This window comes from Grammomys surdaster, unplaced genomic scaffold (assembly GCF_004785775.1).
Source record: "Grammomys surdaster isolate TR1022 unplaced genomic scaffold, NIH_TR_1.0 125780, whole genome shotgun sequence".
In the NCBI taxonomy this organism is placed as follows: Eukaryota; Metazoa; Chordata; class Mammalia; order Rodentia; family Muridae; genus Grammomys; species Grammomys surdaster.
Window position 1 is genome coordinate 1,574,245 of NW_021620611.1, and position 19,451 is coordinate 1,593,695.

Below are 19,451 nucleotides of genomic sequence, written 5' to 3' on the forward strand. Positions count from 1 at the left end.
AGAATGTTATTGTGAATTGAAGGAGAAAAAAAGAGTAGAATCATCAGGTAAAGAATAACTAGCTTTGGTCCTGTAGCTCTTTAGACTTAGTGGTTAGGAAGAGATGGTAACCCTTGCAACACAAACATCAAGACCAGGCCGTATTAATACTCTATGGGACATGGTGATCCAGAGAACTTCACTTTGAAGTTTTCCAGAGACCTATCCCTTGCGAACCTTTAAAAGTTCTGCTTCCTTGGTTTACCAGTAATTTTCAAGGAAAGGATATGACTTAGATGAATTCTAGCTGATGGAACTTGAAATTTTTTTTTTCTCTTTTCTCTCTCCTAGCCTCTTTATTTGAAGGAAATAAACATCTATTTTCTATTGATTTTTGTCTGAAAAACATCTGTCATTCTGGACATAACTTTGTTGTACAGCTTAATTTAGCTGATTTTTCAAGGCACACTCTGTAATAAGGTCAAATTCGAATTGTGTGATGCTAGTTTCATTACTTACCCCTTGCACTTTTTGTGTACAGTATTTAGTTGATTGTGTATGCTCTGTGTTCTGTAGAATATTTAGAATAGAGACTTTATTTATGGTACTTTATAGGTAGGTGCTCTGCTGTAAAGAGTGTTGTGGCATGTATCTCCCACTCCATCACTGGGGAGGGAGGGTGTGACTACAGATCTGAAGCTTACACACCAGTCTGGGTAGCAGTCAGTGAGCTTCAGACTTAGCAAAGATACCCTGTCTCAAAAAACCAAAGTGAGAATGATAGATACTTATGTCAACTCCTGGCTTACACACACACACACACACACACACACACACACACACACACACAAATTAATGAGTGAATAAAGGTGAATTTAATCCCTTCAACTTACTGCTGAGGAAATATACATTCTCATATTTCAGGCTCCTCAAGATTACTTAACTGAGATTGGAAGTTATGGTGGCAATCAGGAATCCCAGTCTTTAATTTTTCCCTGAGTTTATTTCTCCATGAAATCAGATGTCCTGCACACTTTTAGTTGGGACTTTTCATTGTTATAACGATTGAAATACGGCAGTGATTGTCTTACTAGACTCCCATATGACAACACTGAGCATTTGCCTTAGAAACAGTCTGATGCTGTATATTTTCTTCTCCTGAAAGTATTCCTTAGAAGAATATTAAGACTTCATCACAATATATACTGAGGAACCTACAAAAAATTTGTGTTAATAAGTGATGAAAAGACAGTAAAACTCACTGGGCTTCTTTTGATTTACCTTAGGGGAGTAGTTATATATTTTTTAACATAAAATACAAATCAGTATGTAATTATTAACACAACATTGTTAGAATTAGTTATCATGCCCACTGTTATACTTACTTGATAATAAAAAATCTGAAAACATAAAGCACTAATACTGCAAAGAGTGTGCCAGTTACATTCCTGTAAAGAATCAGACAAAGCTAGTCAGAGTGATGCACACACACTTGGGAAGCAGAGGTAGGTGGATTTCTGTGTTTAAGGCCAACCTGGTCTGTGTTGAGTTCCTGCACAACCAGAGCTATGTAGTGAGACCCTGCCTCAAAAGAACATGGAGGAAGGGGAGAGAACTGAGCTCATGGAGTTGGAGTTAGGAAGAGGTGTGGGGGCTAAATACTAGGAATTTATGTTAGCGAATAATTAGTAAAGTAGCTTATAACCAGCCTAAGTGCTAATGTAGGCATAAAAACTATACTGTAATCTCAGTCAATACTAACAATAATAATATGACAGTTCTGAAGTTTACCTAGTAAAATAAACGTGTAAGAACAATTAGGAAAAAATGCCATTGGGAAAATATTGATGGAGTTGATAGGGAGTTAGCTTGTCCTGAGTAGATGAGAGCCATAGTTAATATACCGATGGTATCACAGGGCAGTGGAGCTAAACTGAGATTTTGGTAGAGCCATGCAAGAATAAGTATATTTAATATGTTAAAGTCTGCTGTTCATGTCCATCTGGAAGATTATAGTCTGTGAGGATCACCAGCTAGTATTTTAGGTAAAGATAAAGCCAGTTCCTGCTCTACTTTTATACAAGAATAGCATAATGAATGGACCAAATAAGCCAATACTGACTCCTGAAACTAGTGAAGTGGCGACTATGCAGTGGGTTTTTCAGCAACTCAGTAGTGTCAGATGTATGTTCGACCAGGCAAGGGTCAAGGGTGCAGATTTGCTGCATATGTGAAACAAGGAAAATAGCCTTAAAAGTCCACAGTTCTCAGAAAAGTCAGTAAAAGATAAATCCTCTAGAAGAAGACTGCATAAATTACATTTTCAGTTCATGAACACATACATATCACCAAGAAATACGTAGTCTTGCTTATCAGTCAAGTGTAAAGCAAAGATGTTTGAAAGCAAGATACTGTCTTATTCTATATGAACTGGCAGAGATTTTAAGTTTATTTCTGTAGGGGCATGATGTAAGAAATAAGAATTGATACAGTGTAGGATAATATAGGAGGTCTGCTTATAAGAGTCACACAAAGTCATATAAAAACATATGTCAAAGATTTTTAGAGAGCAGATAAATATATTTCATGATTACTGTGTTAGATTATGGTACACCTCTAGAAGACATCAGGTATAAAGTACAATTGGGTAGATATTTATGTTTTGGTCTAGGATAAAATGCAGGCTGTAAAGGAGACAGGTAGTGTGCAACAAGGATACTTCAGTAGAGTGAAAAGTATCAAGCTAGGTAAAGCCTGAGTCTGCATGGTGAGTGTATTGAAGGGAGCACAGGCGAGTGACAGTGACTATGGTGTGGCAAGGATGAGGTCAGGGACTTGGGCTGCACTTTGTATCCTGTACTGCTAGAGGGTGTTTTTGTTTTTTACATGAATATATATTTTACAATTAGGACTTATTTCAAAAGTCTTTTTGATATCTGATACGCATCAAAGCAGGAGGATCTTCTGTCTTTATTGTGTTAAAGTGCAAGTGGGGGCTGGACAAGTTGCTCAGCCCTTAAGAGATTCAGTTCCCATCATGCACTTGATGACTCAACATACCTGTAACTCAGGTTCCAGGAATTCCATGCCCTCTTCTGGGCTTCTTGGGCACCAAGCATACATGTGGTACACCCACATACTTGTAACAAAAACATACACATATATATTAAACAAAACATATATATAAAATAACACATTTCAAAAATGGCAGGTGGTGGTTCTCTCCCTGAAGATGCTCAGTAGAAATCTGACAGTTGAAACAAAAGTATTTCCTTTAACACTAGTCATGTTTTAACTCTACTGAGGCAGATTGCTGCACTGAAACCCTCGTAAGTAATCTTTGATTTTAAAACAAACAATAGTGTATTCCAGAAGGAAATATATTTGAAACATATGATTAAGTGATTCTTTTAAAAATGTATGTTCCCACAGGGAAAAATGACTATCCATGATCATTTGCATTATATTTTGTATTATTTAGATTTTTCTCATCTTTCTCGACATTTTTCCACACATTATCCTACCAATAACTATTAAGGGCACCGATAGGGCCTTTGCACTTCCAGATCTTCTTCAGAAAGGATCCCATTTGGTCAAGGATCAAGAGCAGAAAGCTCTGTTTACTTAATATGAAAGCTAACATCAGTTTTATTCTTAGATTTTGCTTTAACTTCATCTATTTCAGTATTTAGTTTCTATAGCAACTGAGGTATAGTTTACAGTTGGGTCAAAAAAGAAATCTGTAGGTGTTACGAAACTTATTTTTTTAACCTGGAAAGAGAAGGTAGGAGGTAACATCTTTTCAGCTTTTACAGGCCATATCTGTTTCCAAGAATTCTATATTTGATTGATAGGTGTCAACTGTCAGACTTTCACACTTTACACAATGCCAGGAAAGATTGCTGATTGTTTATTCTACTGTAATTAAAGTCACATTAATAATTAGCTAGATTAACAAAACAGCTCAAAGTAGAGAAGCTCCTGCCATGGGGGAATGGTAGTCCGAAGTAGAACTCTTCAAATGGGCTCTCTGGATTCCTTTTTGGTTTTTTCGAAACAGGGTTTCTCTGTATAGCCCTGGCTGTCCTGGAACTCATTCTGTAGACCAGGCTGGCCTCGAACTCAGAAATCCACCTGTCTCTGCCTCCTAAGTACTGGGATTAAAGGCGTGCGCCACCACTGCCTGTCTTCTCTCTGGATTCCTTAATACTGCTTTTCTTTACAGAGGTCATCTCTTGGCAAGTGTGATTGGTAGTGTTTAAGTTTATATTCTTTGGCTAATGTACAGAGTCACTGAGCCACTTAAGTGTCAAGAGTTGCACTCAGCAGTCCAACTGGGTACTTACTACAAAGGAGACACTGAGGGAGTGCTTTAATCCTTACTATCGGTCTTCAACAGGCTGCGTCCCACTTTAAATGGAAAATATTTTTCCCTTTTTAAAAAAATGTGTTTGAAACTGCAAGGAGATTAATGTTTTCCACTATATTATAGGAACTACCTTCTGTTGAAGAACTCACTGTAATTCTGCCTGAAGACATTGCACTAAAACCTCTTGGAAAGGTTTCGAGCATTATTGAACAATTAGGTATGTAAATAACTTATATTAACAAGATTGATGTTCAGGCATGCACTTGATGTCAAGGTCAAGGACTTAATGTATTAAGTTTTTTTGAAACATGTACACTTTATCTTAGTCATTAAGCTTGGAAGAATAATATTCAGTTTTTAGTTAAATATTTTTTCTTGTCTATGGCTGTTTGAGATTTTGTTTACTACTTACTGAAGTATATTATGCCACCTTAAATCTTTAGTTGTATTGCACTTAAAGCTTAGATTATATTTAAAATTCTAGTGTATCTTCTTTTTAAACCATAATCTGTTTTTTGTGTATTTTTCAGTAATAATTGAGTCTATGACTAACATACCTCCAGTTAATGAGGATACTGTCATTTTCAAAAGTGATCGACAAGCAGCAGGAAAGGTTTGTTAAAACTCATACAAATTCTTGTTACTTTGTTTTCTAGTTTCTCTTGTCTTAAGAGCTTTTTAAGTAGACAAGTCATCAAGTTATAATTCATTCTCAGTTCTTCGTGTGTGTTATAAATTGGCTTAATATGCCATAAAATTCTTTGTTGCATGGACCAGTAGATTCACATGTTCATTTTTTTTTTTTTCAAATCTTTTGTCAGATATTCAGAGGGAGAAGTTCAAAATACTGACATTGCTTCTCTTTCCACCGGTACTCAGAGCTGACTAGCATTTCCACAGTGTAGTAATAGCTACTGGTTTTCTTTTTTAAGTTAGTGGCTTTGAAACTCTTCAGATGGAGGTACAGAGGGGAGTTTATTTATTTATTTTATGAGAAAAGATTTCAGCAACAAATCCAATATTGCTCTACATACAAGCTAGAGGGTTATCAATATGGATATAGTAGCCATGTCCATGGGACCCCTTTTAGCCTCTTAGTGGGTAGCCATGCTTGTCCATGCTTAATGTGACAACCACACACTTGGCCCCATAAGTTGGGTAATTCTGGACCTCTTAAATTCAAGAGCTTAAGTACTAAACAAGTGTTGAGTTCTGAATTAAATGTGCTGAGTAGATGTGCCTGAAATCCTAAGTAAGAAACCTGTGTCTCTCTGTAACTTGCTGTTGGGATTTAGTTTTTCCCAGATGAGCTTTTTTGTTTCAGGAGATTAAAGTAAGTTACATTGGTCAGGAAGAAGGACATTCTCCTAGGCAAACTTACCTCCCTTTCTTGGTTCTCTGATTTCCTCACTGTTTTAATTTTAAAGCAGCTTAGATTCTGTCACCTTTTACCACCTACATATGTTAAATTTGGCAGATTAGTATGCCATGGCCAGTTGCAAAGCAGTTGATGGCAGGATTTATTGGCATTGAGAACTTTTTATTTGAGGGAAGGTTGTGAAGAGAGGAAAGATTTGTATGGGGAGGATGATGCTGTGCTTTTCCTCCTCTGAAAACTTAGGCTGGGTGTTTTTGGTGCCAGAGTGTGTCTCCATACAGGGAGGAAGAAAAGCACCCTAGGTGGAACAAAAAAGAGAGTGAGAGGCCACAGCCCACGCTCCTGTTCAGAGGAAATTAAGTTTGCCCCAGCAAAAATGGAGTGCTTACTGCTTACTGCTGTCCTCAAGGAAGTGGTGACAGACAGGAGCATGAAGGAGCAAGGGAAATCTGCTACTTGATTTTTTTTTTAATCTGAAATTTAGTAAAATTGATAGCTTTTCTAATTCTTATTATGTTTTTTTTTTCTCATCATAGCTGCCTTGGGCAATTTTAATTTTAGAATACATGCTTTGGTAATTTAGCCTTAAAAATGGCATTTTTATACCACAAGTATATGTGAATTTTCAGGGTAGTAAACATTGATATGCATTAGATGAAGTTTACATACATGGACGTAAATGACATCTGTGTTTAAATTTTACTTAGAGAACTTGTAAATTTGAAAAGTGGTAGGCAATGCAGCATTCCATGGTCTGAGCAGAATTGAAGAGATCCTACCTCAGAGAAGGAAATAAAATGTAATTGTAGATCTAAGTACCTTTTCCTTGAAATAGGTTTAGAAAAGAGTTGGGTAAAAATATTTGAGAAACAAACCAGTGACCAGAATGAGAAAAACAAGCTGTTTAGGTCTGTTTCCTGATAGATTGCTGCTTAGCGAAAGTAGGAGTAACCTGGTTCCTCATGGACCAGCTCTGCCCGGTGAGTGACTAGAAGGGAGATGGAGCTCGTCCTCCAGAGAGCCTGTCAGCTGGCTAGGCCAGGGCTCACACACAGGCGCATAAACTGACCAGCTGTGAGTCGAGACTCTGGGGGACTGCATGTCTGTTACTAGTTGTTTCCTCACGGCTTCATATGTTATGTAAGTGCTGGGTTGTGGTGGCGGCATGTGATAACTGCTTTGACAGGAATCCTTTGTATAATTGTATCTTATTTAAGATATAAAGATGTTTGTAGGTGGCTCAAAGTAAATGTTCTTATTGTTCTAAACTTTGTGATTTATGCTTTTCTCACACTGTAAAAGTCCCTTTGTTTTCATTTCACATTAGGTGGTGTGCAATTACAAACTTTCTAGTATTGAGTAGAATGTTAGGGCAGGAGTGCAAAGAACCCCTAGGGAACTCTGAGAAGGCAGGCATACTACCCAGAGCCCAACTGTAAAGTTGCTCTGCAGTTTCACCCTCAGATGTTGCTCAACATCAGATCTATATTCTGAGCATCATTAAAGTTTTTTTTGATTGATTCTTTGTTTTGCTTTAAAATAATGTTAACAACATCCTTTTAATCTTGATGGAGTAAATTATATTTCAATCAACCAAATTTTCCTGTGACTGAGGTACAACAATGAGGTGCAGGCTAAGTCTATAATAATCTTCCCATTACTTGCTACGTGATACTTTTTAAAAGTAATTTATTTATTCACTTTATGTCCCCAAATCGCCCCTCTTCTCTTTGACCCCCCCCCCGAAGCTCCTCCTTCATTTCCCCATTCCTCCACTTCTACTCTGAGAAGGGAGATCTCTCCCTGAATATCTCCCCCCGAACACATACACGTCAGTTACTACAGGGCTAGCTAGGCACATCCTCTCTCACTGAGGCCAGATAGGACTGTTAGTGGAATGGGATCCAATGGCAGGCAGTAAATTCAGGGACAGCCCCAGCTCCAGTTGTTGGGAGACCCACATGAAGACCAAGCTGCACATCTGCTACATATATGTGTCGGGGGGATTGTTGGTCCAGAACGTGTATGCTATTTGGTTGGTGGTTCAGTCTCAGGGAGCCCCCAAGGGTCCAGGTTAGTTGACTCTGTTGGTCTTCCTGTGGAGTCCCTAACCTGTTAGAGTGTGGTTTAAAACTTGGGCGGCACGCGCGATATAGTCTGACCGTGGTTGCAGAGGAGAGAGGGAGCCCCGCGGACGGCTGGGACAGGGAGAGCGGGGACGCAGTGGGCCCAGCTGCCAAGGCTGAGTCTCCAGGGCAGCCTGAGAAGGTGCAGGGACCGCTGCTGCAGGGGAGAAAGACCCGCTGACGCTGACGGCTCCAGCAGGGAGGGGCAGAGAGGCTTTCCCCGGCTCGTGAGTTTCCCACTTACACAAAGAGAGTCCAGAGTTCCAGGAGACATGTGGAATTGAAGATAATGGAAGTTTTATTGTCATGGTAGTTGTATCTGGATGGCGTGTTCTCCCACAAAATGCCAGGAGGGGCTTGGGAGATGAAAATTTAGATATCTATGCCCCAGCCTTTAGGTAATTCATTAATATGTAACTCTTGAGGCAGACACCTGTTAGCCACGCCCTCTACCTGTGCCTTACGTGACCCACTATATGGGTGAAATGGAGACTGCGTGTTAGGTCTCTGGGTTCTGGGGGCGTGGCCAAACACCCCAGGATTCCTACAGCCCCACATTAGGGTCCCCCACTTCTTCCCGTGACTCATCCACAAGACTTCCCAAGCTCCATCTATTGTGGGTCTCTGTATCTGTTTAGGTCAGCTGTTGGGTGAAGCCTCTCAGGGGACAGTTATGCTAGGATCCTGTCTGCTGACATAACAGACCATCATTAATAGTGTCAGGGATTGGTTTGTGCCTATGGGATGGGTCTCAGTTTAAGCCAGTCATTGGTTGGCCATTCCCTCTGTCTCTGCTTTATCTTTGTCCCTGCACATCTTATAGGCAGGCAACATTTTGTGTTGAAGGTTTTGTGGGTGGGTTGCTCTGGGAGCACTGCCTGGCTACAGGAAATGGCCATTCCAGGATCTGTGTTCCCTACTACCAGGAGTTTCAGCTAGAGTCATCCTCATAGCCACCATGGGACCTTACCCCAACTCTCCCCATGTTTCCATCCATCATCCCCCCTTCCCCATTCCCCATCTCCTCCCTCATCCATCTATTATTTTATTATTTTAATTGTGACTATTTTAATTAGAGTATTCCTAAACTTGAGAACACTCTTACCTTGCTAGGTCAGCAGTTTTGTTCTTTAATGAAGATGGATAAAATATTGAATCACAAAATGAGAACACTTAGAAAATTAGGTACCAAGAGGGTAGTAAAACAGGCACATTTATTGCCATTAGTAAGTTGGTAATAAATAAGTACTGTAATCCTCATGCTTTCAGCTCTGACAGCTGCACCCCTTCCAAATCAAGGATTCCATAGGATTTCATCATCACATATGATACTGAGCAAATTTTGCAAGTGCCTTAAACAGTACAATTTATTGGAATGTGCTAGATCACAGAGGAGGGATTTCTGCTCCTCCCACTGTAGCTGTGGAGAACAGGGCTGTGCCAGGTCTTCAGCTTCTGCCTCCATGGCTGGGACTGCAGTCTTAAGCAGTGCCAGCTGCTCTGCTCCTTTCTAATCTTGGAAAAGCCATGGATAGATAGCTTCACTTTCCAAAATGCAAGCCAGCATTTTATGACAACAGTGTAATTGACCCTTTAGTTTGCTTTTATGTTTTCCATCATAAGATTCCAATTTTTGACTGTCTAAATTTGACAATTTTAGATGTGTATAGCATATAATTCATGAACATTGATGGTAAAGTTTACTATTTGCATCTAGAATGTACCACCAAAATGGTTAGAATTATTCAAAAAAACAAACTTGTTATTCCTTTATTTACAGGAAAGAAATTTATAATAAGCTATTGTATTTGTAATTAAAAAAAAACTTCGGGTGTAAAAAAATTATCACTCTAACAAAATTGCCTTGTTTTAGCAATTATCAATGTTCTTAAAAATCTTGCTACCTTGTTAAATTACTATTGAAGGATACATTTTCCATGTCTTCTGTTTTGTAGATATTTGAGATATTTGGACCTGTTGCCCATCCATTTTATGTGTTACGATTTAATTCTTCAGATCACATTGAGAGTAAAGGTATCAAAATAAAGGACACTATGTATTTTGCTCCATCCATGAAAGACTTCACTCAATATATATTCACAGAAAAACTCAAACAGTAAGTGCTTCATTGCTGTGTGGTCTTCATGTGTCAGTCATTTGTATTTTAGAAGTGATTCTTCTTAGATGATTATTTCTTATGCTTAAATGGTAGCTGTTTTCCAGAGAAGTTATTTTTCTTTCTATGAACATCTTTGAGAGCTATGATTTGTCATCAGCATTAACAGGTAGAAAATATGTAATTTTATGCTTTTCCCAGATACTGTGATCAGCCACTAGAATCACACCATTTGCAGAAAATAGAACCCTTATTCATTGTTTTTTTTTTTCCCCGTTAGATACTTTGTTATACAGAGTACTTCAATATCAGTATTACTACATAAGGAAAATTATTTCCAATAAAGTTATAACTTTAAAAAATTATTTTTAGTGTTTTTTTTGTTTTGTTTGTTTGTTTGTTTTCTGGTTGTTTAAGGCAGAGTGTCATGTATCTAGCAGGACTTATTCCTGATCCTCCTACCTCTGTCTCCCACGTGCTGAGTTTTCAAGTTTGTACCATAGTGCCTAGCCTTATAAAAAGATAGCTATTTTCAGATACCACATAAGAAATTCTCTATGACATTTTTATGTTAAACTAGGTTTCTAAATTTCATGTACTATTTCAGAAATGAATATTCTAGTCTTCATAATGGACATGCCATCTATAAGAATCTAAAGGAGAACCATTTGGCTTCAATTATTTTTCCAGCTGTATGTGATTAATTTTTTTTTTTACATGAAGTCATTACATTTTAAATAATGCTAAGGCAGCGGCTATTGCATTCCTCCGTGAATATTAAGATGCTACCCAGTGTATGTGTTACATATGTAACCTTTAACAGTTGCCAAAAAAGAGTTTCTGAAAATGCTTACAATATAGCTAAGTAACAGCAGATCTGCATTGTTGATTTTCAATTCTGAGAAATATGAATAAACCAGAAAAGGGAGCGTTGAGGCTGTACTGCAGAACCCTACCCATTTATTCATTTTGGTGTCTCCTTATGCCTACCTGTGTGCAAACCTTGGCTTTTGGAGTGAAGTGGTTCACCCGTTTGCAGTTCTAACCTAACCTAGCAGGACTACATCAGCTTGCTGTCTGTCACTCGCTGTCTTGCTGCTTGATCTTTCCTTGGTGAATTTGACTTTCTTGTGGTAGACACACTAGCTAAGAACTTTACTATTATCTTTATAAGCGCCAGAAGAAGGATCTTAAACATCATTTCTAGTACTGATTGTATTCAGAAGGAACACTGGATTCATGTAAGGTGAGCAGGTTAATGACAGCTGACTTTAAAAAAACAGTCATTGATAACACCATACAATGTCAAAGATCTCAGTGAAAAATTTAAATTTATAAATTTAGCAATTTAGTTTTCATTTTGTGACATCAGTGTCATTGGCACATTGATAATTAGTGGTACTGTTTCTGGAGAATCTCATTTATTTTTAAGGTCTAATTTAAAGTAGTCAGGATATCTGGTCACAATAATTTGTATTAATATAGTTAAGAAAGATGCCTGAAACCATGAGATAATTAAGATTAAACAGATATTTTGAAAATGAGGTTTTAGAAACTATAATTATACTCTGATACTTACACCTTTTTTAATGTTTACTAATTTTGTCACTAATGACTCCTTTCATATAGGTGTCTGATACACTACAATGTCCTTCAGCATATTCAGTGTTCCTTCTCCCCAAACTCCCCAGTCTTTTTTTTATTTACCCTTTTGTTTTGAGAATCACTCATAAAATTGATGATATTTCTTAGGTGAGGTAAGGAAAAAGAACTTGTACCTTTGCCTCTGCCTGTTCCTGCAGAGTTCTAGAAAGGGAATTGTTCTGTTATTGTCATGTCTGCAGCAGATGGAGCATCTTCTCATGTGTGGCTGTGGAACCAAATTCTATACAAAGGTCAGGCATCTTCAAAGTGAGAATCAAGTGCAGAACCACTTGCTCTGAACAGCATAACCTTCTACTCATCTCCGATCCCAAGTGTCAACACATGTCCCAGGTGTGCGTGTGTGTATGTTTCCTATAGGATGCCTGCGTTATTTGAGATTGATAAAGGATGCCAAAAATAGTTTCATTTTCTTCATATTTTCATATTAAAGTAAAGGCTGGGCCCATCTGATTTCTCATAGTGTCAGGTTCTATAAGCACTGAACAGAATATGATCTTTTCCAGGGACCGAGGATCGGATGCTTCTTGGAAGAATGATCAGGAACCACCTCCAGAAGTTAGTATGAACGTTTTTATTTAATGTTTCAATAAGGCATCATATACATTGTTAATTAATTCTAGATTACTTAGTTTAATTCTCATTTATATAAACTTTGTTGATAGACAAAATGTTACTACTTAAAAATCAAATTTACTCTTAAGTTTAGTGAATGCCAGTGTGGGAACTGATAACCTTTGGCTGTGATGCAAAAGTAAGCCTCCTATTGGGGGTGTGGGTAGTGTCAGGAGCATATGCCAACTCTAGTCCCTCATGTTTGTATAACACAGTTATTCTTCTAAAACTTCATCTCTTGATTATATGTTTTGTGTTTATGTCCATAGGACCTTAGTTTCATCTCCTAAGGTGGGCTAGTAATGTAATCTTACTAGAGCTGTGGGTCTTATTTGAGAATCACATATTTTCTTCCACGCCAGGCGATGGAGAATTGGGTATTGTAAAGATTTTGTTTTATGGTTTTGGTTTAATTGAATATGTAATTTCTGAATACTTCAAATATCTCAAACAGTACAGAAGATCATGGGTCTATGTTAGTTTAGCCTTTTTGAGGTATGAGTCAGGTTATGGCCCCTTCAGGAGATCTTACAGGAATGAATCACTTAGGGAGTAGCTTGTCTTGGTATCTAACCAAATGTTACTTGGTGATGTTAAGAATGTGTACTCACTCACATTCTCTGTTATACTTACAACATCTTAATGAAGTTGCATGTTTTAAAGTGTTCGGACATCTACATCGGCCTTAAAATTGATCCTATTAAATCCCCATTTTTAGGTCTCAGGATTAAAGTTAGTAATTTTGGTAATGTCAAGTTCTTACGGAATTAGTTTGCTTAGATTTACGTTTTTACAGAAGCAAATCCCACATGCTGTATGATTGTAGTTTTTGGGGGTTGGGGGTGACAGACTAGCTCTTGGAAGATGTTGGGATTTAATTTTATATAGTTGTTAATGGCATCTTGCAGACTAGAAGAATTCTAGAATTCTAGAAAATTAGAATTCTCTAATTTTAGACCATGGTAAAATGCTGGACATTTATAAAAGACAAAGATTTCTTAGATATAAATCTTATTCATCTTTATAATTCTAATGTACATATACAAATTTTATAATGGATTTAAATATTCCATGAATGCAAAATTGAATTTGTAGAAGAAAGATGATTTTAGGGGATGAAAGCAAAATTTACTCAAAGCAATCTCTTAAACTTGTCCCAGTTAAAAATTTTTCTGCCTCTCACTCCTGAGAAGACAGTTAACCTGATCCTACAGTGTTCTGATTCCGTTCTATTGGAGAAAAGCTTTGGTTTGCCTTACAGAGCCCATTATTTTATGTACTCTATTCTTTTGACTGTGTGCTCAGTAAGTCTTTGCTGCTTTCTCCTTACCCACCCGACACTCCCCTACTGTCAGAGTTTGTTTGTTGTGTTGTGTTTTTGGGGTGGTTTTTTTTGATATTTTATTTATTTATATTTCAAATGTTATTTCTGGTTTCCCCTCTGGAAGCCCCCTATCCCATCCTCCTTCCCTCCCCCCTCCGTTTCTATGAAGGTGCTCCCCCACCCACCTACCCACTTCCCCCTTCCCACTCTGGCATTCCCCTACACTAGGGCATCGGACCTTCACAGGATCAAGGGCCTCTCATCTCATTGATGTCTGACAAGGCCATCCTCTGCTACATATGCCGCTGGAGTACATGGGTCCCTCCATGTGTACTCTTTGGTTGGTGGTTTAGTCCCTGGGAGCCCTGTGGCGGGGAGTCTAGTTGGTTGACATTGTTGTTCTTCCTGTGGGTTACAAACCCCTTTAGCTCCTTCAGTCCCTTCTTCAGCTCCTCCATTGGGGATCTCGTGCTCAGTCCAATGGTTGGCTGCAAGCATCTGCCTCTGTATTTGTCAGGCTCTGGCAGAGCCTCTCAAAAGACAGCTATATCAGGCTCCAGTTAGCAAACATTTCTTGGCATCCACAATAATGTCTGGGTTTGGTGTCTGTATATGGGATGGATCCCCAGGTGGGGCAGTCTCTGGATGGTCTTTCATTCAGTCTCTGCTCCACACTTTGTCTCCTTATTTCCTCCCTTGAGTATTTTGTTCCCCCTTCTAAGAAGGACTGAGGCATCCATACTGTGGTCTTCCTTCTTGAGCTTCATGTGGTCTGTGAATTTTATCTTGGGTATTCTTAGCTTTGGGGCTGATACCTACTTACCAGAGAGTACATACCATGTGTGTTCTTTTGTGACTGGGTTACCTCACTCAGGATGATATGTTCTAGTTCCATCCATTTGCCGAATACATTGATAAATCGTTGTATTTATCTGTGCAATAGGAGTGAGATTCAAGTTGACATGAGGTCGATGGGCAAAGCTTGTGTTTGAATTAGAGAGAACAAGTCATAGAATGATGTCTTTTATGTCTCTTTTGGATCTGATGATGTGTTTAAAAAAAAGTAGCTCAGTCTTCATTACTGCTTTCTTTGATTTTCTGTGGCATTCTCTGGCAGCTGGCATGATAATGAATCTTAAATCTAAGCAGGAAGTTGGACTTCTGGCCAGGGAATGGAATATATTCCATATCTGAATTTGCTAATTTTGGCATTTTAAAGTTACCTATCTGAAGATTTCTAGGAATTAAATAGACCAAAACCAAACAACCAAACAAAGAACTAGAGTGTCCAGCTTAACAAATTTATTAGGGCTTAAAATCAAAGTAACCAGATTTTTTATTATTTTAGATGTTAACTCACGTATTGATAGGTAGTATTAAGTTGAAGTGAGCACCCCTCCTCTGGTCAGTGAGTAAGCTATGGTTTGAGCAAGTGTCTACTGTCTGATTGGCAAACCGATGCTAAGTGCATCTCTACTTTTATCTGCAAGGCTTTGGATTTCAGTGATGATGAAAAAGAAAAAGAAGCCAAACAGAGGAAAAAATCACAGATTCAAGGCCGTAAAAAACTCAAATCTGAATTGAATGAGTCAGGTGAGTACATTGTTTACAAAGTCATTTTTGGCCTTCATCTACAAATAGGTAAGTACAAATCAGCATCAGCATTGACCGTTTACCTCCTGGTGCCTCTCACCCTGGAGGTGTTACACTGCATGGGTTATGTTGAGAGCCCTCTAAGGAGATCCATCTCTAGTTGTCTTCTAGGGTGACAACTGAGTCTTAGAGGAGGTTGTGCTGCCAGCGTAGTTTGCTCAACAAGTCTGTGTGTGCCCATGATTAGACCTCAGTGTATGATACCCAATTCCCACTATTTATTTTGACATTCTCTTTTATAATATCTTCACTAAAAAAATTAAGCTTTTTGAGATAATTGTAGATTTACATAGTTGTATTAAACAACAGGAGAGATTTATTATATGTCTGTCACCCCATTTCTTTTACTTGCAACATCTTATAAAACTGCTGTCCCACAGCTAGGATTATTATTGAGCTACTATTTCCAAGGCTCAATATTTTTAAGAGCAGAACAGAATGCTCTTTAGTCCTTTATTTGCTTTCTAGCTGTGGCTACATATGTCTTTCTCACCTTAGTTCATGACAAGCATCGCTGTCTGTCTATTTGCCTGTGTTTCTCTGTTCCTTCCTCCTCTGTCTGTCTTGCATGTGCAGTTGCTGGGCTTGGAGTTGCTTTGTCTGTGCTGTTCTACATTTCTTTAATATCTGGTCATTTCAGGAACGTCAGTGAAATCCTGTAGTTGATCACACAGTGTTAAAGTCACACATTGCTTTTGGTGCTGATCATACTTTGCTGGAAATTCATCCAAGTTGCTAGATGTGTAGATTGTTCTTTCTGGAGTCCTGTCCTGGAGGGAATTGTACCATAGTTTAACTACCTATCCATTAAGGAACATCTGGCTTTTTTGGGGGGGGGGGGCGGGGTGTCAGGAATAAATCTAATATTGCACAAGCTTTTAAAATAAATTTTCATTTCTGTAGCACAAATACTAGGCAGGAATGTAGCCTTCATGCTCAACCTTGGGTGTGGATGGGGATAGTGCTGTGAGCTTTCTGTGGGATTTGAATGCAGTTATTAGTAAATGTCTTCTGTTTTGCTGGTCTTCCCTAATCTTTAAACATAAGTTGTGCCTTTTCTTTTTTTTTTTTTTTCTTGTTTTTTTTTTTCTTTTTTTCTTTTTTTGATTTTTTGAGACAGGGTTTCTCTGTGTAGCCCTGGCTGTCCTGGAACTCACTCTGTAGACCAGGCTAGCCTCGAACTTTCGAACTCAGAAATCCGTCTGCCTCTGCCTCCCAAGTGCTGGGATTAAAGACGTGCGCCACCACCGCCTAGCAAGTTGTACCTTTTCAATTCATTTAAAATTGTATTTTCTGTCATGTTAGTAACTTAAGGAATAGAAGTCACTTTTTAACAATGATCTTAATAGAGTAAATTTTAATTTTTCTTTATTTCTGCTATCAAAGGTGAAGATTTTGGTGAAGTGCATCAGAATTGGAATGCTTATAGCTCTTCAGAACATTCAAAAGGATATCACAACAGGGAATTCACACGAGGCTTTCCAAGGGGAAGATATTCTCGAGGAAGCCATGCCAGGCCTCCACCTCAACAGTACTATAACTCAGATCATATGGCATCGCAAGAGAGTCTGGGATTTCCACCTCAGAGACAAGACAGTCCTGTCATGCCCCACTATCCTTTTCCCACGCCCATGTTTGATATGCATAACTTTCCACTCCCTCCTCCACCCCCACCCCCGCCCCCACCAACTGTAAGCATGGGGTGGGCTGCACCTAGCATGGCCTCTCATCCTGTGCTTAACTTATCATACTCCATGCCCCCACCACCCCTTCCTCCACCACCTCCCCCTCCCTCTCCTGGGGAAAGTAATTCTTCTCATTTTGGACCTTACTATTAGTTGTATGCTTGTATTTCAGAGAAATATGGTAAATTTTTTAACATATATATTATGGAGCTAGATTTTTTTAAAAAAAATTATAAAATACTAAATCAAATGACTCAATTGTATGTTCATATATATTTTAAATAACTCAGTTGTGAGTTCATATGTATTTGTAACCTTTATGAAATGTTATTCATAGGGACGGTTCATCTCATTCTTAATAAACTCTAGTTCATGTAATTAAGTAAAATGTTGCATCATGTCCTCTACTACCCACAGCTGGTAAATGACGTGCATAGTGGTGGTTATGAAGCAGATTTCTTCACAGCCTCTAATACGCTGGACACTGATTTTCTTTTTATGTTGAAGTCCTACTAAGAGTCTTTAAAATAAAGTTTTTCTAAACTTGACACTTTTGGAATTGATTATAAGTGCAAGAATTCTTTAAACTTGATTTTCCTAAGCAAGTTAGGGGTGTGAAGGAGGAATAAGACACTATTGGCCAAAACTCTCGCTAGCTGGTTAGTATTAACTATGTATTGACAGACTTCACTGTCTATGTAGCTGTCCGTTATTTAGAAAGCTTACATTAAGGCGTTTGTTGCTGTATATCCGTATTCTGTGTCTGTTCCCAGACTTTCCAGTATCTGACATGGGTGATGTGTGTAATAAAAGGCATATTAAATGACTGAGTGAATTTAGAGTTTTTAATTAAATGAGTTTTTCTTCCAGCATTAAAAGTAATTAAGGAATGTTGGAGCTTGAGTAGGCCTCCAATGTAGTTTGTACTCTCCATTTGTTGACGAGGATCCCGAGTGCTCAGAAGAGGCTATCCTCTAACCAAGGCCACTTCGCTCTTACAATGGCAAGGAGTTGAATCCAGGTTTCTCTCCTTTCTTGGCACCTTTCTCAGTTGGTGCTTCTAACCTTTCATTCTTATACTACTTTGTATGGCACACTTATTCCAAGCCCGTCGACTCTGTTTGCATCGAGGCCTCGCTTCACTCCCTACAGAAAAGGCAGCTACAGCATGCGTATAGACATCTGCAGAGCTCTGGCTTGGCCCACAGAGCTTTTCTTAGTCTGTGTGCAACATGTGTCAACTTTATTAGGTGGGAATTCTTCATTACCTCTGAAAATTGCCCTTTGTGGTTTACCATATGTATTTCTGGCTTGTAGAATACTTTTGGTTGATAGAATTAAGAGTAAGATTGTATTTGGTCAGGGGCAGCCCCGATTACACACTGAAGGCCTAAAATCAGCAATAGGCCTGTCATACATATATGTATACTAACATCAAGTCTTGGGTCTCTGTGGAAAAACATTGAAACAGATGGCTATAAGCTATTGTAAACAGGCAGCTTTTGTGGAAATTTAGCATCCCGAGTAGTCATAGACCTTGTAAATAGGTAGCCTTAGCAGACAATACCAACTTAGATAAGGACAAGTGAGTCATAGGGAGAGTCATAGTGACCTGTCCCCTGAACCTTCACCCAGCCGATACCCGGTACTGAAAGATATCAGTATTCCCCCTGAACACCCACACTCCAGTGTCATCCCCTTCCCCATGTCCTACCTTTCTGTGTTTATAACCCCTGTGTGAATGAATTACGATTTGAGAAAAAAATAAATATTTTTAAAAAAAGGTTGTATTTGGGATGGAGAGATGGCTCAGCAGTTAAGAGTGCACACTGCTGTTGCTTAGAATTTAATCTTAGGCTGCAAATATTTAAGGGCAAACACGTTATTACAGCTTTCTTGACAACTCTTAAGCTTGAGGTGAGCTACGTTTGGGTAGCTTTGGTTGTACCCGTGAGAAAAACTAGCTATAAGTTCTATATCCTCAACATTTGAGGATGGATTGTCTTCTCAGAATCTTGTAGTCAGCTCTTCATCTTTGGGCTGGAGCCCAATTGCTAATGGTTTTACTGTTTTCCATCAAGTCTGAGTGGTTAGAATCTGCTGTGGTATTAAGAGGTGTGGGACCTTTGGGATGGGATTGCTCATGAGAAAAGCTCCCCATCAGTGGCTGAATACCCTGTACTGTGGCAGAGGAAGGAAACTTAGCTCTCTTCCTCTTTTAACCCTCCTGTGGAAGATCTAGGAACAGGGTGCTGACTTTGGAGCAGAAATGGGCCAACACCAAAGAAACTGCTGTTTTCCAGCCTGCAGAACTAACAATATGTATTGTTTTTAAGTTACCCAGTGTGTGGATTTTGGAGCACTACATAGACTAACACGTTTTGAGAGACAGATGTTGCAAGATTGTCACCCTTGCTTTAATTGTAGAGTGCATTTCCTTTCTTTCTTTCTTTCTTTCTTTCTTTCTTTCTTTCTTTCTTTCTTTCTTTCTTTCTCTCATTTATTTATTTGGATATTTTATTTATTCACATTTCATATGTTATC

The 19,451-nt window shown here is 38.6% G+C and overlaps 1 protein-coding gene across 1 annotated transcript in view; it reads left to right on the top strand.

Annotated features, from left to right (window-relative positions):
• Window positions 1-17,734, top strand: part of Naf1 (nuclear assembly factor 1 ribonucleoprotein) — a 30,185-nt gene extending 12,451 nt beyond the window's left edge. Inside the window, exons 3-8 of the mRNA XM_028789059.1 lie at window positions 4,472-4,565; window positions 4,879-4,961; window positions 9,808-9,968; window positions 12,137-12,188; window positions 15,060-15,162; window positions 16,609-17,734. Coding sequence (XP_028644892.1) covers window positions 4,472-4,565; window positions 4,879-4,961; window positions 9,808-9,968; window positions 12,137-12,188; window positions 15,060-15,162; window positions 16,609-17,060 — 945 coding nt within the window. The 3' untranslated portion in view covers window positions 17,061-17,734. The remainder of the gene's footprint in view (window positions 1-4,471; window positions 4,566-4,878; window positions 4,962-9,807; window positions 9,969-12,136; window positions 12,189-15,059; window positions 15,163-16,608) is intronic.
• The last annotated feature ends 1,717 nt before the right edge of the window (window positions 17,735-19,451 follow it).